The sequence below is a fragment of the Phyllobates terribilis genome, unplaced genomic scaffold, assembly GCF_046119375.1.
Source record: "Phyllobates terribilis strain yellow unplaced genomic scaffold, ASM4611937v1 Scaffold_3__8_contigs__length_932513732, whole genome shotgun sequence".
Lineage (NCBI taxonomy): Eukaryota > Metazoa > Chordata > Amphibia > Anura > Dendrobatidae > Phyllobates > Phyllobates terribilis.
Window position 1 is genome coordinate 223,741,045 of NW_027362763.1, and position 26,649 is coordinate 223,767,693.

General features: G+C 42.3%; 1 protein-coding gene across 1 annotated transcript in view; it reads left to right on the forward strand.

Moving 5' to 3' along the window:
• The window catches only part of LOC141259122 (glutathione hydrolase-like YwrD proenzyme), a 107,921-nt gene that overhangs the window by 62,359 nt on the left and 18,913 nt on the right, over positions 1-26,649 (forward strand). Inside the window, exons 6-9 of the mRNA XM_073674640.1 lie at positions 1,632-1,784; positions 14,662-14,749; positions 17,292-17,463; positions 23,553-23,715. Of these exons, the coding sequence (XP_073530741.1) occupies positions 1,632-1,784; positions 14,662-14,749; positions 17,292-17,463; positions 23,553-23,715 (576 nt within the window). The remainder of the gene's footprint in view (positions 1-1,631; positions 1,785-14,661; positions 14,750-17,291; positions 17,464-23,552; positions 23,716-26,649) is intronic.

A 26,649-nucleotide genomic window follows, 5' to 3' on the forward strand; every position in this document is an offset into this window, starting at 1 on the left:
ACTATGTGGGGCCCATTATACTGTATACTGGTTTGCCCACGACTTTGTCTAAGTTTTTCATTTTGGCCCCCTGTGTCTTTAAGTTTGACAACCCTGGTTTAAATGAAAAAGTCCAGGAAAAGGTCCTTTTTTAAACAGCACTGATTGCCTGATTATGTATGGACATACTAAAGACAGCACTTAGTTGTCAATTTATTGTTCCATTTCTAGGAGAAATAATAGAAGCATTTAGCGTATAAAACATTAAATAGAGCTCTCTGGAGGAAGAATGCTGGCTCTCTAGTGCTACTATTAGAGGTAGCTACCCGATACATCAATGTCTGACTTAGGATATTTAGCAAAATTTGAGTCTTCTTAAGAAAAAAAAGACACTCCTTTACAGACAGCTATTGTGGGGTTCTTGTCCCTCATCAGTGCTACATAAGATACTGGTTGGCTGACTAAGAGGTCTTTGATAAAAGTATTGTGAAGTCTTGTGAAGATTACACACAACTTGCCAAAAAGCACTTAAAATTCAAAAAACCTCACAGAAAAAAGTCAGCTGTACTTATTAACACCAGGAAACCATACTAATGCACTACTGGATTCAGCAAGCCTCCATGATGGAGAGGCGGCAAAGGTGCAAAACACTAAGGAAACAATCACTAACATGCCTAACTTCATGGAGGGGGTGGGAGCCTTGCATTATAAATGCACATGGATAAGGCATGTATAGGGCACCAGTCACACTGATACGTGAGTTGCTTATAATTTTAGTGTTGGTACTCAAAAGACAATAAGGACTCTTCATGTGGGTAGCGAGCTGGCATATTTTAGCCAAATTATCGACCAGTACCTCATTTTTTTTTATTTTATTTTTTATATTTTTTGGCACATTTTTTCATATTTTGTAGGGCAGCGTCATATAATATTATGGGCTTAAGCTGTAAGCCAGACACTGTGCACTACACATACCTGTGTGCCTGGCGCCCTATGCAAGCCTTATCTGTGTGCATTTAAGAGGCTAGACAACCACCCCCTCCATGAATGGTCGGTGTGCCTGTGGTTGTTTCATCAGTATTTTGCACCAGTGCTGCCTCCGTCTTTATCATGGGGCTGCTGAGTCCTGTAGTGCATTAGTATTGTGACCTGGTGTTAGTACATATGGCCACTTTTTTCTGTGATGTGAAGACTACAGACTGCTTTCAGGCGAGTTGTAAGCAATCAGTACACAAATCGGCTCCTCTCCAGGGGAAGAAATCTGTCTCTTTTGTGCTATAAGGCCTCTCACCCAGTCAACCAGGACCTTGCTCTTCACTGATAACCGGTAAAACCCCCAAAACAACTGGAAATGGATGGAGGTCTTTCCTTTTTTTAGAGGACTCTAAATATACCAAGTCATATATTGATTTACTGTATAGGGCCCCTACCTTCAATTGATGGCCCTAAAGAGCCAAAATTCATCCTCCAGGGTGAGGATGCCTCCAGGAGAAAAGTGGCACGTATTATGGTCAGTTCCTCCTGGAAAAAATGTGCTTGTTTTGATTAAATTGTTCAAATACAGTATGTAGATAATGTGCAGAACCCTCAAGCTTTGCGTTCTACTGACAAATGGACCAAATATTTTACCAGTTTTCTTACTGTCATTATAGGAACTGTCTAAAAATGGTAAGAAAGGTTTCTATGAAGGCCGAATTGCCCAAGCCATTGTCCAGGTTGTACAGAATAATGGTGGGCTTTTGGACCTAACTGACTTGTCCAATCACGTGACCGAAGAAGTACAACCAATTTGCACCACGTACAAGGTATCTATATGACCATCTGTTACACATTGTTGCATTTGTAATCTTGAAGATCTGAAATAATATTGAGTTGACGAGGATTAGAGAAAATCACTACAGTATTTTTTTTCGACTATAAGACGCACCGGACCATAAGACGCACCTAGGTTTTAGAGGAGGAAAATAGAAAAAAAAATTTAAGCCAAAAATGTGGTCATGATTAGTGTTGAGCGATACCTTCCGATATCAGGAAATATCGTATCGGATTGGATCGGACCGATACTCAAAAAGTATCGGATATCGCCGATTCCGATACCGGAAACCAATGCAAGTCAATGGGACACTAATATCGGAATGAAAATAAACCCTTTCTTTCCTTGTAGGTTAATTCTACATGAAGTAAAACAACTAAGAATAATGTAGAATGTATGCGAAAAGCCGGCAATTCATCAGCGCATACACCGGTACCCGACAATTTACAACAGAAAGAATAGAGCTTCACACATAGATTAGATAGATAGAAACATGTCAGTCACATATATATGAAGTACAGTGACAGTGTTGGTTACTGTACTTGTCATTTAGTGTAAAGGATTTATATAAAAAAATAATAGTGTTTTCATGCACCGTCTCTTTAAAAAAGCCGGCCGGCAATTCAGCAGCGGTACCCGACAATTTATAACAGGCAGAATAGAGCTTCACACATAGATTAGATAGATAGAAACATGTCAGTCACATATATATGAAGTACAGTGACAGTGTTGATTACTGTACTTGTCATTTAGTGTAAAGGATTTATATAAAAAAATAATAGTGTTTTCATGCACCGTCTCTTTAAGAAAGCCGGCCGGCAATTCAGCATCTGTACCCGACAATTTAGAATAGAAGGAATAGAGGATCACACATAGATTAGATAGATAGAAACATGTCAGTCACATATATATGAAGTACAGTGATAGTGTTGATTACTGTACTTGTCATTTAGTGTTTAAAATAAAGGATTTATTTAAAAAAAAATTGGCGTGGGGTTCCCCTTAATTTTAGTCTCTAGCGGAGGTTAAGCAGACAGCTGGGGCAGATGTTTGAAGCCTGGGAAGGGGGTAATACCCACGGAGCTTCCCAGGCTACTAATATCAGCCCCCAGCTGAATACCTAGCCTTTACTAGCTATTAAAATGGGGGACCCCCCAAAAAAGTGACGTGGGGTCCCCCCTATTTTAATAGCTAGCAAAGGCTAGGCAGACAGCTGGGGGCTGATATTAATAGCCCAGGAAGGGAGCCATGAATGTTGGCCCCCTCTCAGGCTAGAAACACCAGCCGTCAGCCGCCCCCGAAATGGCGCATCCATAGGATGCGCCAATTCTGGCACTTAGCCTCGCTCTTCCCACTGCCCTGTAGCGGTGGCAGTGGGGTAATAGGGCTGGGGTTGATGTCAGCTTATAATGCCAGCTGACATCAAGCCCAGGTTAGTAATGGAGAGGCGTCTATAAGACACCCCCATTACTAACCCCATAGTGAAAGTTAAAAAAAAAACACAAACACCCAGAATAAAGTCCTTTAATTGAAATAAACACACAATTCTATATTGTTCTAAATTAAACCATACTTACCATCACACCCATTCCAGCTGAAGCCAACGATCTCCTGCAATAAAAGAAAAATAATAAAGCAACCTCATCCTTACCTTCCCATGGATCCCACGACAGCTTCAGCTCTGCTACATCGAGATGACAGGCTGGACCGCAGCAGAACGCTGCCATCCAGCCTGTCATCCCGCAGACAGTGAGAAGCGCAGGCATGCTTGCGCTCCTCAGTGTCTCTCTGTGACGGTATCCAGATGAGCCGACAATGAACTCGGCTCACCTCATGCACGTCACTGACAGCGTGGGAAAATTCTCCTGCACTCAGCGCTTCAGCGTGAGAATTTCCCCACGCTGTCAGTGACGTGCATGAGGTGAGCTGAGTTCATTGGACATGAACTCGGCTCATATTTATGCCGTCAGAGAGACACTGAGGAGCGCAAGCATGCCTGCGCTTTTCAGTCTCTGCGGCATGGCAAGCTGGCTGGCAGCGTTCTGCTGCGTTCCAGCCTGTCATCTCGATGTAGCAGAGCTGAAGCTGTCGTGGGATCCATGGGAAGGTAAGGATGAGGTTGGTTTATTATTTTTCTTTTATTGCAGGAGATCGTTGGCTTCAGCTGGAATGGGCGTGATGGTAAGTATAGTTTAATTTAGAACAATAAAGAATTGTGTCTTTATTTCAATTAAAGGACTTTTTTCTGGGTGTTTGTGTTTTTTTTAAATACTTTACTAGAAATTCATGGTGGTCATGTCTAATATTGGCGTGACCCCATGAATTTCGGGCTTAGGGCCAGCTGATAATGCCAAGCTGGCCTTAACCCCTTTATTACCCAGTGAGCCACCGCACCAGGGCCCTGGATGAGTTGGGTACAGCGCCAGAAGATGGCGCTTCTATGAACGCGCCATTTTCCGGGGCGGCTGCGGACTGCAATTTGCAGCGGGTGGGGCCCAGAAAGCTTGGGCCTCCCTGCGCTTCAGATTCCAGCCCCCAGCTGCCTAGTTGTACCTGGCTGGACACAAAAATAGGGCGAAGCCCCACGTATTTTTTTTTTTAATTATTTCATGAAATTCATGAAATAATTAAGAAAAAAAGGGCTTCCCTATATTGTTGTGTCCGGCCAGGTACAAATAGGCAGCTGGTGGTTGGGGGCAGCCCGTTCCTGCCTGCTGTACCTGGCTGGACCCAAATATAGTGCAAAGCGCCACGTCAATTTTTTTTTTAATTATTTCATGAAATAATTTTTTAAAAAAGGGCTTCCCTATATTGTTGTGTCCGGCCAGGTACAAATAGGCAGCTGGTGGTTGGGGGCAGCCCGTTCCTGCCTGCTGTACCTGGCTGGACACAAATATTGGACGCAGCCCCACATCAATTTTTTTTTAATTATTTCATGAATTTCCTGAAATAATTAAAAAAAAATTGACGTGGGGCTTTGCACTATATTTGTGTCCAGCCAGGTACAGCAGGCAGGAACGGGCTGCCCCCAACCACCAGCTGCCTATTTGTACCTGGCCGGACACAACAATATAGGGAAGCCCTTTTTTTCTTTATTATTTCATGAATTTCATGAAATAATTAAAAAAAAAAATACGTGGAGCTTCGCCCTATTTTTGTGTCCAGCCAGGTACAACTAGGCAGCTGGGGGCTGGAATCTGCAGCGCAGGGAGACCCAAGCTTTCTGGCCCCCCCCCCCCCGCTGCAAATTGCAGTCCGCAGCCACCCCGGAAAATGGCGCGTTCATAGAAGCTGGATGCTGTACCTGGCTGGCATACAAAAATATAGCAAAGCCCACGTCAAAATTTTTGGGAAAAATTAATTAAAAAATAAATAATAATTTAGGGACTGCATCTTTATTAACTCATCAAATGTCATTTAGTGTTAAAATAAAGGATTTATTTAAAAAAAAAATTGGCGTGGGATCCCCCATAATTTTAGTCTCTAGCGGAGATTAAGCAGACGGCTGGGGAAGATGTTTGAAGCCTGGGAAGGGGGTAATACCCACGGAGCTTCCCAGACTACTAATATCAGCCCCCAGCTGAATACCTAGCCTTTACTAGCTATTAAAATGGGGAACCCCCCCAAAAAAATGACGTGGGGTCCCCCCTATTTTAATAGCTAGCAAAGGCTAGGCAGACAGCTGGGGGCTGATATTAATAGCCCAGGAAGGGTGCCATAAATATTGGCCCCCTCCCAGGCTAGAAACACCAGCCGTCAGCCGCCCCAGAAATGGCGCATCCATAGGATGCGCCAATTCTGGCACTTAGTCTCGCTCTTCCACGCTGCCCTGGTGCGGTGGCAGGGGGTAATAGGGCTGGGGTTCATGTCAGCGCCAGCTGCCATGAAGCCCAGGTTAGTAATGATGGGCGTCTATAAGACACCCCCATTACTAACCTACAAAGTGTTAAAAAGAAAAACACACTACACCCAGAAAAAAATAATTTATTTGAAATAAAACACACAATTTTATTAAATTCTTAGTTTACTAAAAAAAATAGTTACCTGTCCACGTTCCTGCGCTGATCTCCCATGCACAGCTGTCACATCTGGAGATGGTGACAGCTGTGCATGGCTGCTGTAAGCTCACGCTGCCGGGAGCACGTCCGCTCCCGGCAGCGGGAGCCACTGACTGAGGTCACCGGAGTGCATTCAGGCAGCGCAGCTCCGAGACGTCCTTTACGGCACTGCTGTACCGTGGGAATTTCTCACGATACAGCAGGGCTGTAAAGGAGTTGACCGGAGCAGCGCTGCCTGAACTCCGGTGAACCCGCTTATGCAATGACGGGGCTGCTTTACGGCCCCGTCATTCTAGCGGCGGCAGCGGTTCAGAGCGGTCACATTCTATGTGGCTGCTCTGAACTGGAGATCTTCGTGGGACACTCGTGGACTACTACGGAGGGGTAAGGATAAGGTTGTGGTTTATTATTTTATATTTTATTACAGGAGATCGATGGCTTCGGGGAATTAGGTGTCTAGGTGAGTATAGGTGTAGTTTTTTATTTTTTACTTTATTTTAGGTGGCGATCGGCGGGGACAGGTAATGTATGAACTAATTTATTGTAGGCAACCACTGGCCACCAATGACATGTATTTAAAATTTATTGGGGACACAGTAGGGCAATTTAAATAGCAGGATCAGGATTGTTTAAAAGCCGGCGGCTTTTTACCGCGCGCCGGCTTTTAAACAATCAGGAGAATTCTCCCACGCTGGGATGGCATTCTGATGACAGGCTGGATCGCAGCTGAGCGCTGCCATCCAGCTTGTCACCCTTCAGAGAAACGGCAGAGCGCAGGCATTATGGGAACTTCCGATTCCGGTATTCGATATTGTAAAAGTATCGGAATTAAGTATCGGAATTCCGATACCGCGAATATCGGCCGATACCCGATATTTCAGTATCGGAATGCTCAACACTAGTCATGATGCTTTGTTAAGTGGGAGGGGGTCTGCTGCTGACACTGTTATAGGGGTATTGTCCCCCAATTCTGGTAATATCCCCCATCCTGGTATATATGGCCCCCTCCTTCCTGTTATATGTGGCCCTCATCCCCATCCTGATATGCATGGCACCGCAATCCCCCATCCTGGTATGCATGGCCCCCTCATCCCTCTTCCTGGTATGTATGGCACCCTTCATCCTGGTATGTATGGCCCCCCTCACACCCATCCTGGTATTTATGGCACCTTCATCCCTCTTCTTATGTATGGTACCTTCATTCCTCTTCCTGGTATGTATGGCCCCCCTCATGCCTTATTCCTGTATGTATGGCCCCCCTCATGCCTTATCCCTGTATGTACGGCCCCTCCACATCCTTGTATGTATGGCCCCCCTCATCCAGGTATGCTTGGCACCCCCTGATCCCCGTCACGCTGCACAGAAAAAAAAAAAACTTGCCTCCTCTCTCCTCCAGTGCGGTGTTCCGCTCTGTGCCGGAATAGTCACTGCTCCCCACGCCGGGACTGCCTGCGTGGTGAGCAGTGACCGTTCATTCTCCCTAATAGCGCGCACGCTGTAGCCGCAGCGCGGCTAATGCTGCGCTCAGTGGTCAGCATGCCCGCTATTAAAGGCCATGAATTTTCACCACACTCATGGGAGTGGTGAATATTCATGGTCTTTAATAGCGGGTGTTACGCACACGCCCGGACTGACTGGCATGAGCATGATTAGTGATCCCACTGGACCATGAACCGAGGAGTGCCTGGAGGCGCGTAACTAAGTATCAACTCGGTCCGACCAAGGTCACATGGCTGCTCAGTCGACTCCGTGAACTAGGGAGGAACCAAGCAGAGGGACCAGGTGCTACTCCAGGTCAGACCCCGGTCACAGCTGTTGACCCACACCGGGGAATGCAGGAACAGGCAGGTTAGGATGGCATACAGACAGGTGGGTACTGGCAGGCACGGCTGGTATGAAGACAGGTAGGTATTGGCAGGCACGGCTGGCATGCAGACAGGTGGGCACTGGCAGGCACGGCTGGCATGCAGACAGGTGGGCACTGGCAGGCACGGCTGGCATGCAGACAGGCGGGCACTGGCATGTAGGAACGCAGGCAGGATAGGGACCAGTACAGACTGGGACACAGGAACGGAGCCGCAGGTGCGGTGGACTAGCAGAGCAGAACCGCAGGCGCGGAGGACAAGCGGGGCAGAGCAGAGCGAAACCGCAGGTGCGGTGGACAGCAGAGCGAAACCGCAGATGCGGTGAACAAGCAGAGCGGAGCTAAACCGCCAATGCAGTGAACAAGCAGAGCAGAGCGAAACCGCAGGTGCGGTGAACAAGCAGACCAGAGCGGAACCGCAGGTGCGGTGAACAAGCAGAGCGGAGCAAAACCGCAGGTGCGGTGAACAAGCAGAGCAGAGCGGAACCGCAGGTGCGGTGAACAAGCAGAGCAGAGCGGAACCGCAGGTGCGGTGAGCAAGCAGAGCAGGGCGGAACCGCAGGTGCGGTGAACAAGCAGAGCAGAGCGGAACCGCAGGTGCGGTGAACAAGCAGAGCGGAGCGGAACCGCAGGTGCGGTGAACAAGCAGAGCGGAGCGAAACCGCAGGTGCGGTGAACAAGCAGAGCAGAAGGTGCAGGCAGACAGGACAGGGCACTGTTCACATGGAACAGACTGGAAAATACAGGAAGATAGTTAGAACACAGGAGGTAGATACGGAGGCAGGGAAACGGGACAAGCAGAGCCAGATACACACAAGGTACTTACAATGAAGTAGCGAGTGGACACAAAACTCACAAACAGAAGTACAGAGACAACGAGTTGGAGTTAGGTGCAGGTTCAGACACTGCAGGAAAAGGGAAGGTTCGGACATAGAGACAAACGGGTAACGGGCTAGGACACTGTTCAGACAGGAACTGAACCAGGAACAAGATACAGGAACGAGCCTGGGAACTCAGCCTCCGGGTGGCGGAAACAGTATATTATTATTATTATTATTATTATTATTATTATTATTATTATAGAAGTCACAGATACAGGCAACAGGCCTGGGTATACAGCCCCCAGGGTGGCGGAAACAGACACGATACAGGACAGGACCTGGCAACTCAGTTGCACAGAACAAACTGAATGAAAGTGTTGCTCGGGCACCCCCTACTGGGTGGAGGGGGTTTAAGTATCCAGTGACTCACAGCAATAGGCTGGGGAGGCATTAGGAGTGCGCACACAGTAACTATAAGAATCAGGCAGAATCAGCCGCGCCGCCGCCCTAAGCAATCAGACAAGAGACACAGCAGGTACTGGGGCAAAATGTGCAGCCTGGATTGATAGGTAAGATGGCGGTCTTGCATGGTGGGAGGTGGTAAGCCATGCCAGCACACCGCCAGGGATGTTACAGCGGGCACACTGACAGCCGAGCGCAGCAGGAGCCGCTTTGCAGCTAAAGTGTGCGGGCTATTGGGGAGAGTGAATAGTCACTGCTCACCACGCACGTAGTCCCGGCGTGGGGAGCCGAGACTATTTCGGCACAGAGCGAGACACAGCACTGGGGGAGAGAGGAGGGGAGTATGAAAGTTTTATTTTTTCTCTGTGCAGCGTGACAGGGATCAGGGGGTGCGAAGCATACTTGGATGAGGGTGGCCATACATACAGGGATGAAGGCCAGGATGAGGGGGGCCATGCATACAGGGATGAAGTATGAGGGGGGGGGGGGCATGCATACAGGGATGAGGCATGAGGGGGGCCATAAATACAGGGATGAAGGGGGCCAGGAGCCGCGCTGCAGGCACAGTGTGCCGGTTATTAAGGAAAATTATTATTCACTGCTCCCCACGTCCATGGACGTGGGATGCAGTGAATATTCATTTTCTTTAGTAGCGGGCACAGTGTAGGCTGCAGCAGGCGGCTGCTGCCTCCTCTGCCCCACTACTTTGCCACTGTCGCTTCCCCCACATCCCTCACCACCCACAGCCATAGTATTTATGTATATCGGACTATAAGACGCACCCCCCACTTTCCTTCAAAATTTTGGAGGAAAAAAGTGTGTCTTATAGTCCGAAAAATATGGTAAGTTCTAGTGAAGGAGCAACAGTGCCAGACATGGGACCATTGGCAGAAGCTGGCTGTTACTGGAAAACAGCAGAAACTTTTGTTTCCTAACCCTGCCCCACATAAAATTGTATAATGTGAATCAGCATTTACTATCTTCTAGCTTTCTATTCTCTGTTGTTCTGAAAGGGGTATTCATATATTTAGCATATTGCCAAATTATTTATTTCTTTATTTCACTAGTTTATATAGTGCCATTACTTTCCACGATGCTTTAGAGATATCAGCAAAATATTGCATAATGGAGGTCAGTCTTCCAGGAAATTCCTCCAATCCCAGGAGTGAATGAGCAGATGCCCCTTCTACACTGTGGCACTCCTGACCATTCATTCATGTAATTTCGGCTTTGCTTTAGTTCTCTGCGCAGCAGGTGGGGCAATGTGTGCTATGCAAGGAGACTGTCACACACAGTGTAGGAAAGACTAAGTGCAACCCGAAGGGATGAGGGGAAGGGAGCCCAGACACTAGGGAAAGGGGGAGTGGAGACCCCTAGGCTGATCTAATATCACCCTGTCTCCCCTATCATCCCTATATTGGTTCATCACCAATTGCCAAACAGGAAACCTAAGCCCTGTAAATCCCTAGAGCTAGGCCCTGGTTAGGGAAGGGGGGGTGAGCACTGGTCAGTCCCCACTAAACTAAAGACAGCAAGGGAGACAAATACAGGGGGAAGAAACTTAGCTTGAGCAAACTTCAGAGAGATTTCGCCAAACGTCCTCCAAAACACCAGAGAGGAAGTAAGCCAACTACAATTGCTCCAAGTCTTCACAAGGGAACGTGTGAATATCACCGCCCCCCCACCCCCCTGCAGCAAGCTGAAAGTATTTAAACATCCAGGCCAGGGTGTCAATCAGAGCAGGAGGGAGGTAGTCTCTGGGTCCTAAGGAAAGACAGATTTAACGAGTCATCTGTAATGCCAAATGAAGTGATCTTCTGCAGTCAGCTGCAGAGCGACTGTCTGCCACATCTGACACATCCGTGACAGAGACATTGTGAAGAATCAGTAGCACCTTTAGAGGCTGACCACTCCTGAATTAAAGCATACCATCAGACCAGTTCATAGCGGCCCCACTTGTAATCCTGGCTCAGTTACATTACGAGTGGCTTCAGTTCTCACATGTGGAGTACCGAGACCAGCGGAGGACACAAGCAGCATTAGAAGAGGATCCGAAAGGGGAGAGTACACTGGACAATTTGTGAAAATAATTACATGGATGGACATCACATTTATTTAGTACTGCGGTCATCCATTCTGAGGATCGGGGGAGGGGAGGTGGGGGGGCAGACAGTCAGATTACCACTGACCACCCTTTGATATGCCATCACTTGTAAGGGTACAATCAATCAAATGTGTTTTCAGTCTATGTGTTGTGAAAAAAACGAACACCATCTGGACCCACAATTTACATGAGCTTTTTTTCACGTGCACCTTAGGTCCGTGTGAAATAAATGGCAGCGTGTTCTAGTCTGGTCCGACTTGCGGACCAGAGTAGTGCATGTAAATAGCAAGTAGGTCCTGCTGTCATCCTCTATGTGGGATTGTCTGCCCTAAGTTTTACAATGGCTGCCTGATCTTAAGTGTTTTTCCCCTACTAATTGTAAGTATCTAATGGGGCTAGTGATGCACTAGTTAATATGTATACAAGTGTATCTTTTGTATTTAATCTCTAGTGTTATAGGTAACATTTAATATAGAAGAACAAATACTATATAACCGCTTACCATACCCACAATACCTAAGCCAAATCTAACCTTGGCATCCAGCCAAATGAGACAAACACACCCATCTTGATTGCTCTGAGAACAGAAAACCATGGGAATGTATGTGAACGCAACATAGCAGCTAAGTGCCATTCAATAATTTCCCTGGAGAATAATTGAAGGTTAGCACTGACCAGGAGGCAAAAACTCTGATTATAGTTTTGGATTGGGTGGAAGTCATCTGAGTCACAGTATCACCTACATCTACAAAACCAACTAATTAGTCACCCGTCATATCTCTGACATGTAATATATCCAATTAGGACCTGTTATAGAGGTCTACTAAAATGATTGCTGTAGTATCCTACTGCAATGTTGTGAGTACTAGACTTAAGGTACATTTACATAGCTAGAAGTGCTAGTTTCACGATAATCTTTCGGTATAAACAGGCTGCCAGCCACATGACAAAGGAGCTAAACACTCGTTCGTTGTGTGAAATGATCTTGTGGTAGGCTTAAAGTATTTGCTGCATTTTTGTTGCTTTTTTTTTTCCCCCACTCAGTTTTGCCACAAAAAGAGACGCATTTCCTAGTACCAGCAAAGTGAATGAGTCTCTTCAAGTCTCATGCACACGTTGCTTATTTTTTCCTGCCATATTTGAAGCCGTTTCAATTCTTTCAGCATTTTTGTATCATTTATCACCCATTCTAATGCTTGGAAAAGAAATTAACAGTAATAAAAAAATGCAAATTCGTCAAAAACATGCACATTTTATGCTGTATTTTTTTTGCCAAGAGACTTGTTTTTCGTGCAGAATAGTAATGAGCGAACATGCTCGGATAAGGGGTTATCCGAGCACGCTTGGGTGATAACTGAGTGTCTCTGCCGTGCTCACAAAAAGGTTCACATCGTCGCGGCTGCATGTCTCACAGCTGTTAAACAGTCACGAGACTTGTAGGGATTGCCTGTTTGTCATTCAGACGCAGAGATACTCGGTTAGCACCCAAGCCATGAGACATGCAGCCGCGGTGACGCAAACCTATTTTGCGAGCACGCCGAAGATACTCAGTTAGCACCCGAGTGTGCTCAGATAACCTCTTATCCGAGCATGTTCACTCATCACTAGTGCAGAAATGTCTGCCGCAAATACTTAACATGTTCACACTCCCTGATTTATTAGCAAAGTACCATATTTTGCGGACACTAAAACGCACCAGACCATAAGACACGCACCAAAGACATTTTATTTACTTTTTTTCCTAACGGTAACTCATCTGGCGGCGGCAGCGGTGGAACGGAGTCACAGGAGCCAGGGTTGCTGCTTCTGGAGGCTGGAGGCTGGTGGCGGCAGGAGTGGGGCGTTGCTCCTTTCTCGAGATCTCGTCTCCTGATATCTCAATCTGCGTATGCGCCACCTTTGGCGACTATATTCCCGAAGCCCACCACATGGAAATCTACGAGTAAGGGAACGCCGATGACCTCTTCTGAGAGCCCAGCGCCTGCAGCATCACCCGACTCCTGCAGTCACCGGCCTCCTGAAGCAGCGACCCTGGCTCCTGTGCCCCGCACCACTGCGCCGCCCTTCTTCCCCTCTCCTCGGTAAGATACCTTCGAATTATAACACGCACCCCATTTTTCCTCCCAAATTTAGGAGGAAAAACTGCATCCTATAATCCGAAATATACAGTATTTCTTTTATTTTCCTGCAGCTCTTGTATTTGTTAGTAAAGCTTTCAGAGGTAAATGATTGACCGAGACACTATCACACTATATGGTGACTGACTGGATAAAAATATCTTTAAAAAGGGAATTCTCGTACTGTTATCTATAGACCTTGAGCATTATCTATAGGGGTATTCTGTTCCCTGATAAGTATAGATTATCAGAAAACTACAATAAAGATAAAGTGTCAGAGGAAGAATGTTGTAGTCATCAGAAATGACACCGACATAATAAAAAATGTTCACACGATACATCTTACAGGAAAACCGAGCTTTATAACAATATATTCGAATCGCTAAGGGTGGAGATGTCCCATAGAGATATTCTAACACACAGGATCATATATCGTTACTATATGGAAAGATTGAACAGATTTGTCATAGCAAAGAGATGAAAAAGATGTACTCAACTGTAGGCAGCAGGGTTGCCCAGTGGTTTGTATGTTCTCCCCATGTTTGTATTGGTTTCTTCCCACACTTCAAAGACAAACTGATAGGGAATTTAGATTGCATGCCCCAATGGTGACAGTGATGATGATGATGTATGTAAAGCGCTGCTGAATATGATGGCTGTGATGTTCAGCTAATCGTCTACAAAGGCTTTCAGCCATTGCAGGGACATTTGCCTAATGTCATATGTCTTAATTCAGTCATTTATCATATATGGATAGTATAGTACAGTATTTGTTGTCCTTTGTTGCCATGTACTAGCCATTGTTATAATATGATGTTCATGTATTATAGCTGTGATTCCCTATAATGCTTCTCTCTCTACAACTCCTCCTATCTTGTTTCCTTACATTCTTTCTGCATCAGGACTGAAGAGCGAATTCTCCTGTTACCTCTATTCCCCACACTCCATTTTCTGCCTCTTCTTCGTCCCTTCATCTTCCCTGACATCTTATTTCATATCACCAAGGTAATGTGAATAAAATTGGTTAAAGCCGATCACTGCATGGTCATTCCTGGATTAACCACGTGCAGCTGGTCAAGCATAGGAGGAAAGGGTAGCGAGTAGCACTATCTGCCATTGCTTGTACAGAGATCCATACTCCTATCCCTCAAACACATCTCACTCACATACATCGGTGGCAGAATAATGGCGCTATATAAATGAATAAAATAAATAAATACTCCACAACTGCATGTATTAGTATAGAGCTGCAATGGACACTGATGAGCATCACATAGTAGATGACCTTGTACTAGGCCAATCTACATAATAATTGGAATAACATGACTAAATATTTCAGTTCTTAGTTTTCGCTGTGTGACCTGTCCAGTATATCTAGCTGTCTAGTTATTGTAATATCACTGTAATATTCAGTCTACTTTTTTTTTCTTTACGTTTCATTAGAGTGTGAGAGTTTGGGAAATCCCACCCAACAGTCAAGGAATCATTGTCCTCATGGCTTTAAATATGTTGGAAAATTTCTCTATGAAAGGTTTGTTATGTATGAAATATGCTCTCTACCTAGGTTTAAATGTATTAAAAGCAATGACTCAGATAAGTGGCACGATGTGGCTTCTTGTAGCCTTCCTTTCTGTTGGCGTTAATTTGACCTTTCTCCAACAGTCTGGAAGGTGGACTACAGTATATCTAACCAGTACAGTCTTTTCAATGAGGTTGGCTCCTTATTATAATTAATCCATCTCTGATTACTCCGCTGATCATCTCCAGGTACAATTGGAACTGAACATACGGCAAATGATAGTCAAAAAGGTTTTGCAAGTCTCAACCCCTTCTAAACCAGACACTTTAGATTTGTTTTTTCTCTTCGTCTTGCGATAGCCATAGTTTTTCTATTTTTCTGTTTACTAAGCCATTTGAGGGCTTTTTTTTTTGCGGGACGAGTTGTAGTTTTGAATGACACCATTTACTTTACCATATAAAATTATGGTGATGTGAAATAGTCATCTTTATATTTTAGAGATTTTAAAAAATTTCCAGAACTTTATTAAAAACAAAGTGGTTTGTGTCACCATTCTCTCACTATCCTTCAACTTTTTTTTTCTTTTTTTGATGGACCTGTGTTTGGGTTTGTAATTTTTTATTAATGCCATTTTTAGGTACATAAGACATTTTGATTGCTTTTCATTTCATTTTTGACGAGTGAAACATAAATTCTGGCATTTTGATTATTTTTCTTTTTGTCTTTTAATGTATGGGTTAATTTTTATAGGTCAGACTCAATTGCGCCACTTAAATTCTGCTATTAGAGACTGCAGCATTCAGTGGATAAAGTGAGTCTGTCAGCACAGAATGACTGTATAAATCAAGTACAGGTGCTCTGCACCATTCTGTGCTGACAGATTCCCTTTACACAGCGTTAACTGGTGCTCTTTGTTAGCTGCTATTAGAGGCGGATGCTCAGCCTGTTCTATACGTCCGCACCTAGCGTACATGTATGTCACATGGAAAAAGGGTTGAACCACATTTTTCGGTCTCTTTTTGCTGCAGTAATCATATTCTAGAAAAAAAAAAATTCAGGTAAACTTTTTTGATTACATTGTAAAGGGACTTTTACGCTGCAGAATTTCTGCAGTGGAAAATCTACTTTAAAGGGAACCTGTCACGAGAAATAACGCTATTAACCTGCAGATATACGGTTAACCTGCAGGTTAATAGCGTTATTATGCTGCCCGGCGCCTGCATGCAGCCGAATGCAGCAGGGAGATGATTAAAACTCTATTTTCCCCTCCAGCATTCGGTTTCAGTCACTGGAGCGGAGCTGGTTCAGTCACCGCTCTGAGAGTACAGAGTGGCGGCTGTAACCGCGCCCCCGGCCCTGACTGACAGCCGGCCTCAATGCAGAGCAAGTGACAGTTGGCCTTCGTCTAAGTGCAGGTGCCGGGCTGCATACTAACGCTATTAACCTCCAGATTAACCCCATATATGCAGGTTAATAGCATTATTTCTAGTGACAGGTTCCCTTTAAATTTGCATTGCTTAGGGTGAAATCTACGGCAACGTCCACTTTATACAGTAAATTGACGCACATTTTAAGTCTGCAGCGCTGGTCCATTTACACTGCAGCATGACTTTTTGTGAAATCTACTGTAATATGCAGCAGACTTATTGCACACACATCCGCAGTAGAAAAACCTTTACTTATATCACTTAAAAGAAGATACTAGTAGTGAAAAGGTGATAACCTGAGGTATGAACCTTTCACATTTCTAAAACTTGACATCTACTCCAGTCATTTACAGTGAAATAGGGTATATTTACACTATAAGGGAAATCGCAATTTATGGAAAATAGCAGCAAAAAAAACACAATCTGACCATACCATGTGAATACCGTGTAATCTCTTATTAACATTTTATTATACATAATTATATACAAATACATATATATTTATTTTTTATTCTGGCAAGAAAATATGCTGTAACCTAGGAGCTAGCCTATTCACTGGTAAGCACATCAGACGCTGCCTACATACATACTTATGGCTAATTCACGCAACCTTATAGCGGTTATATTTTCTGATCCACATTACAACACGTGTCATAACCCAAACTAACCGCATTGTAGGCATTTATGACACTGCTAGCTACCAAATATGATGCTGTTACTTCGGGTCTTTTTGCTGTTAGGTAATTCTCATACAAAACACAGATCCTGATCTTTAATATTCACTATCAATATGATCAATGGCTATTTACACATGACAGATTGTTTTTCCCAGATTATTTGTTGGACACAGTGGAGCATAATTTTTAATACTGGTGCAGTATGGTGTATGGGGTCTTACCTCCACTAATCTGAGGGAAATTTTTAGGTACTTATTTTTTAAAAGAGATTTTGGAGTTCAGTGAATAGACTATTCGGCCTGCACTATTCTTTTCAATGTATTTGTGCCACTAAGGAGCAATTACATCAATAAATAATATACCGCAATGTATATAGGTTTATATAGCTTTATTTTTCTTGTAGTCACAGTATGTAGTTGCCTAATCGTTCTAGAATTTGTCATATTTCAGAGTTGGGCCATAATAGCGCAGATTACGTCCATACTGTAACTGAGGCTCTGAAACGTTGCACAGCAGATGCGAGCTGGTACTGTGCGGACAGTGCGGTTGTTCCCGTACCCTCAGAGGAGCTTCTCAGTAAGGTGTACTGTACAAAACGAGGGAAAGATATTGATATGAAGAGGTAAGCGTTAAATGAGACTTAGGTAATAATGTCCATATATAAAAAGTAATTGTGATCATTAATGTAATATGTGGACAGATTAATATTGCAACATATAATGTAAGGCAGGAAGAGGAATGTCATCTGAAACGTGAATCATGCAAGATATTGCTTGCCAGCTTACAATAAATTTAGCTAATTGGTACATAGTCTTAATTAAATTTAATCATTTTTGTGGTAGTCAGGATTATCATATGTACATGGAAAATGTTCTGAGATTGCACATGGCTATGAACCATTGAGGGTACTGTAGGGGGTCTTGGAAGGGAATAGACTTGGAGCATATTAGAAATATATAAGCTTGATCTGCTGGGTTATTGTAGATATCCTTTCCCAGGGCTGAAATGGAAGTAATGTACGTTTTCTGTCTTTCCAGATATGGGAGTTTCTAATTTTTAGCTTTTATATATGTAGGTTGGTTTTATGCATAGTGGGGTTTTTTAATTTTTTTGCATTATTATTTTACTGGCGTTTCTCTATGTTTGGACCTTTATAGCAGACTGTGATTGTTACTATATATTGCAATTCTGTATTACTGCAGTGCATAAAATAAATCATCACAGATTTAGATACCCTATTGGGACTAAAAAATCAGGTATAAAGTAAAAAAACAAAGTTATTAAAAACAAAAGTTTCAAACAAAAAAAACATAAGTTTAAATCCCACACCTCTTTTCACAAGTTAAAAAAAAGTAAATGAATAAGCATATTAATTATTGCCGTGTCTGTAAAAGTTTGATCCCGCAAAATATTAAATGATTTAACCTGTACAGTAAACGCCAGAAAGAAAAAAGAATAAGGAATGCCTTGAGTCAACGTTTTTCGGTGTTCGCATCTCTCCCAAAAAAAACGCAATGAACAGCAATTAAAATGTTATGTATGTCCCCTAAAATGGTATCAATAAAAACTAAAGCTTCGCATGCAAGGAAAAAAAATCCTTCACACAGTTCCATAAGTAAAAAAGTTTTTACTTTTTTTTTTTTTTTCTTTTCAGGTCACTAAAACAATAATAAAAAAAAAAAGCATACAAGTTTGATATTTCTGTAATTGTAGTGAACTGAAGAATCATGTTTCCAGGTCTTTTTCACTGAACTCTGAGAAAAAAAAAAAGAAAATGCGAAAACCAGAAATTGGCTGCATCCAATTTGGATCCAGACATCCTTTGTAATACTTAAGCCAGGGTCACGCGAGCGTGTATTCTCTCGTCTGAGAGAATCGGATCGATTATGGTAATGACACTCCGATTAGATCAGAGTTTGATCACAGTGTCAGCTTAGTGTGATCCGATAGGTGTGGAGAAGCTGGAGAACAAAATTTCTCCATTGTGTGTGTCCGTTTTCCACGCACCCATAGAATTTAATGGGTGAGTGGCTTCCGATTTTGTAGTGAAATCCCAGCATGCTGCAATTTTTTTCACACAGTGAAAAAAAACTGTAATCCGTACTGCCCCATTAAATAACATTGGTCTGAATATTATCCGATATAAAAAAAAACGATAGCACTCGTCCAATAAATACGGTGGTGTGAACGAGACCTTAGAAGTATGGGGGAAAGGCTGCATGGACCTCGGAGATATGGGCCTATCTATATAGTGTTCCTTTTTGTGGTCTTTATCAAGGGAGCGTGGCTCACAGGGTAATATTACAGAGCAGCCTAAAGACGAGCCCCCAGAAAATCCAGATGAAGTCCAGAAAATGTAGCCCTAAGTGAATACACAGGTGTAAGTACGCTGTGGCTGTAGTAAAGAATAAAAAGATACAAAAGCGATTTGTAATAATACTCAAGAAAATCCTAAAAAAAAAAAAAAAAAAAAATGTACAAATGGGGGGAAAAAAATTGCAAAAAATCCTCTATGTGAATGAAGCCAAAAGAAGACAATTTCTGCTGATATTAATAAGGTGCTTGTTGCTCTTGTTTTACTATTGATGTCATATTGGCCCTGTTTTATTGTATACACTGCTCTGTGGATGTTTTTTTTAATAAATTGTCCGTATTAGTCATGGCAGCATCACTGGTAAAATATTAAGGTATTAAAGAAGACCTGTCATCAAGTCAAAAGTGGCTACTACTTGGTCTTTTATTTTATTCTCACTGCTCCCCTGAGTATTCAGTTTTTTTTCTTTTTTTAAATATCTGCCATACGGTTCTAGAGATACGGGCCTTTTTATTCAGTTTTCATTTTTCTGGTGTTTACCAACAGGGTGTGGCTCACAGAGTTCTGGGGGTGTGTCTTTAGGCTTCTCTGCATTATTACCCCATAAGCCACGCTCCATTGATAAAGACCATAAAAATTAGCAATAAGTGAACAGGCCAATATCTCTGGAACCAGATTAAAAAAAAACAAAAAAAAAACACTATATTCCGGGGGGCATAGGGAATAAACTAAGAGCAAATAGTGGCCACTTTTGACCTCTTTAAAATTCCTCTCCATGAATAGTCATTGCATACTTTATTCATAATGGTGTACAAAGTAGTTGATTAACTTGGCCTAATTAACATTAATAATGGCCCTAGTCTTGCCCGTTCAATGCTCTTCTCTTATTTTGGGGACCAGGAAAAGAATAGGGTTGCTCCTCGAACAGAGAGTGTTACCGTGACTTATTTACAGGTGCTTCTCACAATATTAGAATATTCTCAAAAATGTAATTTATTTAAATTCTTCAATACAAAAAGTGAAATTTATATATTATATAGAGTCATTATTATCAATATAGTGATCTATTTCAAGTGTTTATTTCTGTTAATGATGATGATTTTGGCTTACAGCCAATGAAAACACAAAAGTTATTTTCTCAGTAAATTAGAATACATTATAACACCAGCTTGAAAAATGTTTTTAAAATCCAAAATGTTGGCCTACTGAAATGTATGTTCAGTAAATGCACTCAATACTTGGTTGGGGCTCCTTTTGCATCAATTACTGCATCAATGTGGTGTGGCATGGAGGCGATCAGCCTGTGGCACTGCTGAGGTGTTATGGAAGCACAGGTTGCTTTGATAGTAGCCTTCAGCTCGTCTGCATTGTTGAGTCTGGTGTCTCTCATCTTCCTCTTGACAATACCCTTTAGATTCTCTATGGGGTTAAAGGTCAGGCGAGTTTCCTGGCCAATCAAGCACAGTGATACTGTTGTTTTTAAACCAGGTATTGGTACTTTTGGCAGTGTGGATAGGTGCCAAGTCCTGCTGGAGAATGAAATTTCCATCTCCAAAAAGCTTTTCGGCAGAGGGAAGCATGAAGTGCTCTAAAATTTCCTGGTAGATGGCTGTGCTGACTTTGGTCTTGATAAAACACAGTGGACCTACACCAGCAGATGACATGGCTCCTCAAACTATCACTGATTGTGGAAACTTCACACTAGACCTCAAGCAGCTTGGATTGTGGCCTCTCCACTCTTCCTCCAGACTCTGGGACCTTGATTTCCAAATGAAATGCAAAATTTACATTCAACAACACCTTGGACCACTGAGCAACAGTCCAGGTCTTTTTCTCCTTGGCCCAGGTAAGATGCACAAGGAATGCGACACTTGTAGCCCATGTCCTGGATACGTCTGTGTGTGGTGGTTCTTGAAACAATGACTCCAGCAGCAGTCCACGCCTTGTGAATCGCCCCCAAATTTTTGAATGGCCTTTTGTTAACAATCCTTTCAAGGCTACGGTTATCCCGGTTGCTTGTGCACCTTTTTCTACCACACTTCTTCCTTCCACTCAACTTTCTATTAATATTCTTGGATACAGCACTCTGTGAACAGCCAGCTTCTTTAGCAATGGCCTTTTGTGGCTTACCCTCCTTGTGGAGTGTGTCAATGACTGCCTTCTGGACATCAGTCAAGTGAGCAGTCTTCCCCATGATTGTGGAGCCTACTGAAACAGACTAAGGGACCTTTTTAAACGCTTCGGAAGTATTTGCAGGTGTTTTCATTGGGTGTAAGCCATACTCATCAACATTAACAGAAATAAACACTTGAAATAGATCACTCTATATAGATGACTCTATATAATATGAGTTTCACTTTTTGTATTGAAGAACTGAAATAAATTACATTTTTGAGGGCATTCTAGTTTTGTGAGAAGCACCTTTATATAGATCATTTGCAACGAAGTGCTCACGTCTTATTGTCCCAGAGTCAGGTGTTGGTGCAGCTTCTGCCCTTCCCGGCTGTAGAGTGTCGTAGGCAGAGGATGACTTCATGACCACAGCGGGGAGGCCCGTGATGCCGGTACCAGTGTGTGTAAGGTTGCTTTGTGTGCTTTAGATAACACTGTTTACTTAACTTGCTGGCTGCTCCATAGATATTACCTGGCCATAAATCCATTGCAGACTTTGGAACCTTTTTGTGTTTTGGGATGAGACAGCAGTGCCACCTAGGAAACCCCTAAGCATGTATATCATTTTTTCATTGTACTTACTCTTAATATTATGATAAAGTTAATGTGTGTTACAATGAACTGATTTCTAGTGCTACGGTATGAAGACAAAGGTTTTTTTAAATGTGCATGTTCCAAATGTACGATGTGCCAGTATACATTGCAAACTCAAAAAATTGATGCAACTAATGATATTAAAAGATTTATTAATTGCAATACAAATTATGTTGTGTATTGCATATTTTGCAAAGAATGTAACATAAAATACATTGGCTGCACAATACGAATTAAAGAAAAGGATGGCAGAACATGTTATCAACATCAAAAATAAAAATGCATCCTATTCAGGAGCATGCAAGCATTTTGTAGAGAGACATAAAGGGGGTTTAAACAATTTTTCATTCTGTGGGATAGAAAAAGTGGATATTCCTATTAGAGGAGGGGATTGGAGGAAAAAACTCCTCCTAAGAGAATTAATTTGGATCATTAAACTTGATACAAAATACCCCAACGGCATGAACCATAGGAATGATACTCTTTACCTATATTAAATTTTAGAGATTTGAATGCAGGTTTTTTTGTGTTTTTTTTTCTCCTTCTGGTTTTCCTTGTGATTTAGCCTTGTGATTATGCTAATTATTCTCAAATGTGATTGATTGTTAATATATGTGTTTATTGATCAACGGTTGGTTACCATTTGTTTTTATACCATGTAGCATAAGGAATCTGTTTCTCAGTTAATAAGGGCTTTTTGCCAGAAATGCGTTGAGATGTATTCCCAACCTGTATGATCTTCTAAATTATTTTTAAATAAATTGAGAATTTTAATTATTTTTGGGACTCATCCAAATTCTTTTCTTATATGAAGACATCCTCTCTTGGTTGTTTTGTGATAGTTTTTTATTCGGAGGTTGTGAAAAGTCTTAAAGGTGTTGTCCAGGTTAAATATACCGTATGTACACATTTTCAGAAGGCATTGTACAGGTAACCTTTCAGGCATGAGTCCAAATTGTCCTTTTTAGCCAATTTTATCTAATGCGTATATATGGGAGGCTTAAAACAATTTAATGGGGAATACATTATTATTCTCTCTATACATTACATATATAGTTATATACAGGGGCGGACATATCATTGGTGCAACCTGTGCAGCCGCATCGGGTGCCAAGGGGTAAGTGAGCCACTACCACCTCCATAGCAGGCAGAATTGTGCATAATGAGGAGCTAATGGACTGTAAAGGGCCCATATAGTGTTATTGCACAGAGGCCCTCTTGTGTCTGTGTCCGCCACTGGTTATATAGGTTGAAAAAAGAGTCGGGTCCATCAAGTTCAACCTTTCTCCCCTACAGTGATTATTTAAGCTAAAAGAAAAACCTTAAATTTGAATAGAAAACCCTGGCACAGCATCACAGACGTCTAGAACGGGACCCTCTTCACTTTCTGCTTGTTTCTAAGTCTAGGTACTATATAGAAAATTATAGCCTGGACATATCCAAGTAAAAGCCATTCTATAGATTGAAGGAGATAACCATTAATTTACCCCTCTACTCACCAGTCAGATATTAAGATTCACATTAGTATCCAGATAATCTGACTTTTCTATTGATTTCAGTAATATGAATTTAGTAATAATGAAGGTCTTGTCCTCTTAGCATTTTTAGATGCATTCCTCTTTTTTCTTAAGGGCCTCAGAAGCTACTAACCATGGAAATCCTTTTGAAATGGGAGGTGACACCGTTTACTTCACTGTGGTGGATGAACACGGCAATGCCTGTTCTTTTATTAATAGCAATTACTTGGATTTTGGCACAGGACTTGTGCCAGAAGGTTGTGGGTTCACTTTGCAGGTTAGTAATTATTTCATTACTTTATGTCTTTCACTTTGGTATAGTTGACGTTCTTCTGCAATGTTCACGGTTAGTCCTTAGTGCAATTGCTTTGCTGAGGTGCTTTGGGACAGATTAACAAAGCAAAGTGCAAACCGTAGCTACAAATCATGTCAGTTATTTCTATTTGTAAGATCATAGTCCCATACAAATTAGATGGTTGGCCAATCCCGCCAATAATCTTTTATGTGTATGGGGATTTAAGGCTTAGTCCCGTTTTCTTAGTTGGGTTATGTTTTGTTAGTGCGTGTAAAAAATGCAAATCCACAAGTTGCCCCCATTCTCCCACTAACTTTGCTTTTCTGGAATATTGTTTACTCATGTTGCGCAGGGGTTACAAGCTCTTTCCTGCTGTGCTTGTAAGCACTGCACTGAGGCTAACCGGGAGAGATGGACTGTGCTCTAGGTGCAAAGCTCATACACCACTCCCCAGCCCACTAGCAATACCCTCTCAACAAAAGCTGTCTATTTTTTTAAAAAGTGTCTGGGCCGGTTTAAAAACTCAAAAAGTCACAAAATACTGGCATATATACATTTAAAGAGTTCACCCATCCCGCCTCTCTGACTAATTCACTTACTTAAACAATACCTCAACTTATATTATAACTGGATACCTCCGTCAAAATTGCAAACCTCCCACCTAAAAAGAAAAAAATGTTTCGGACAGAAGACATTGAAAATCAGATATTAATGTTCTAACAATGGCGAATAGTGTTCTATAATTTATATAATTCCGTAACACACAGGTATACAGTCATGGCCAAAATTGTTGGCACCCTTGAAATTGTTCCAGAAAATGAAGTATAGCTCCCAGAAAATTATTGCAATTACGCATGTTTTGTTATACATGTTTATTTCCTTTGTGTGTATTGGAACAATCAGGCAAATTGGACATCATTTCACAAAGAAAAAAAAATGGGCTGAACAAAATTGATGGCACCTTTCCAAAATTGTGAGCAAACAACTTTTGTTTCACGCATTTGATGCTCGTTCAAATTCATCTGTGGCAAGTAGCAGGTGTGGACAATATGAAAATTACACCTGAAACCTGATAAAAAAAAAAAAAAAAGGGAGAAGTTGACGTAATCTTTGCATTGTGTGTCTGTGTGTGCCACATTAAGCATGGAGAACAGAAAGAGGAGAAGAGAGCTGTATGAGGGCTTCAGAATGAAAATTGTTGAAAAATATCCAAAATCCTTCTGGGAAAGCGTTTTGTGGACAGATGAGACAAAGAGCTCTTGGTAAAGCACATAATTTGACTGTTTCATAGAATCATAGAATGGTAGAGTTGGAAGGGACCTCCTGGGTCATCTGGTCCAACCCCCTGCTCAAAGCAGGATTCACTAGATCATCTCAGACAGATGTCTGTCCAGCCTCTGTTTGAAGACGTCCATTGAAGGGGAACTCACCACCTCTCGTGGCAGCCTGTTCCACTCATTAATCACCCTAACTGTCAAAAAGTTTTTTCTAATATCTAATCTGTGTCTCCTCCCATTTAGTTTCATCCCATTGCTTCTAGTCTTTCCTTGTGCAAATGAGAATAAAGATGATCCTTCTACAATGTGACAGCCCTTGACATATTTGTAGACAGCTATTAAGTCTCCTCTCAGTCTTCTTTTTTGCAAGCTAAACATTCCCAAATCCTGCAACCGTTCCTCATAGGACATGGTTTGCAGACCAGTCAACATTCTGGTCGCTCTTCTCTGAACTTGCTCCAGTTTGTCTATGTCTTTTTTAAAATGTGGTGCCCAAAACTGTACACAGTATTCCAGATGAGGTCTGACCAAAGAGGAGTAAAGACCGATAATGACTTCACGTGATCTAGACTGTATGCTTCTGTTAATACATCCCAGAATTGTATTTGCCTTTTTTGCTGCTGCATCACACTGTTGACTCATGTTCAGTCTATGATCTATTAGTATACCTAAGTCTTTTTCACATGTACTGTTGCTTAGCTCTATTCCTCCCATTCTGTATATGCTTTTTTCATTTTTATTGCCCAGATGTAGTACTTTGCATTTTTCCCTGTTAAAAACCATTCTGTTGGTTGCTGCCCACTGCTCCAGTTTATTTAGGTCTTTTTGAATCCTCTCTCTCTCTTCTCTAGTATTAGCTATCCCTCCTAGCTTTGTGTCATCAGCAAATTTAATCAGTTTACCCTCAATTCCTTCATCTAAATCATTGATAAAGATGTTGAACAATACAGGTCCCAGGACGGAGCCCTGTGGTACCCCACTTGAGACATTCATCCAGCTGGATGTGAAGCCATTTACAACCACCCTTTGAGTCCGATCACTAAGCCAGTTATGAATCCACCTAACAGTTGCCTGGTCCATTGCATACTTGGTCATTTTTTCAATAAGGATGGTGTGAGATACTTTGTCAAATGCTTTGCTGAAGTCAAGATATACTATATCTACAGCATTTCCCTGATCCACCCAGTCAGTGATTCTGTCATAGAAGGAAATTAAGTTAGTCTGACATGACTTGTTAGTTACAAACCCATGCTGACTCTGGTTAATCACTTCATTCTTATCCATGTACTTACATACATGTTGTTTAATAATTTGTTCAAAGATCTTTCCTGGTATAGAAGTCAGACTCACCGGCCTATAGTTCCCTGGGTCCATCTTCTTCCCCTTTTTGAAGATAGGAACAACATTTGCTCTTCTCCAGTCTTCTGGGACTTCTCCTGTTCTCCAAGAATTTTCAAAGATTATGGAGAGTGGTTCTAAAATTTCTTCTACGATCTCCTTCAGTACTCTGGGGTGTAATTCATCTGGACCTGGAGACTTGAACTCATTTATGTTAGCTAAATATTCCCTCACAATCTTTCTGTTTACAGATAACTTGGATTCCTCTATTCCTTTAAAAGGACAGTGAAGATCAGTTGAT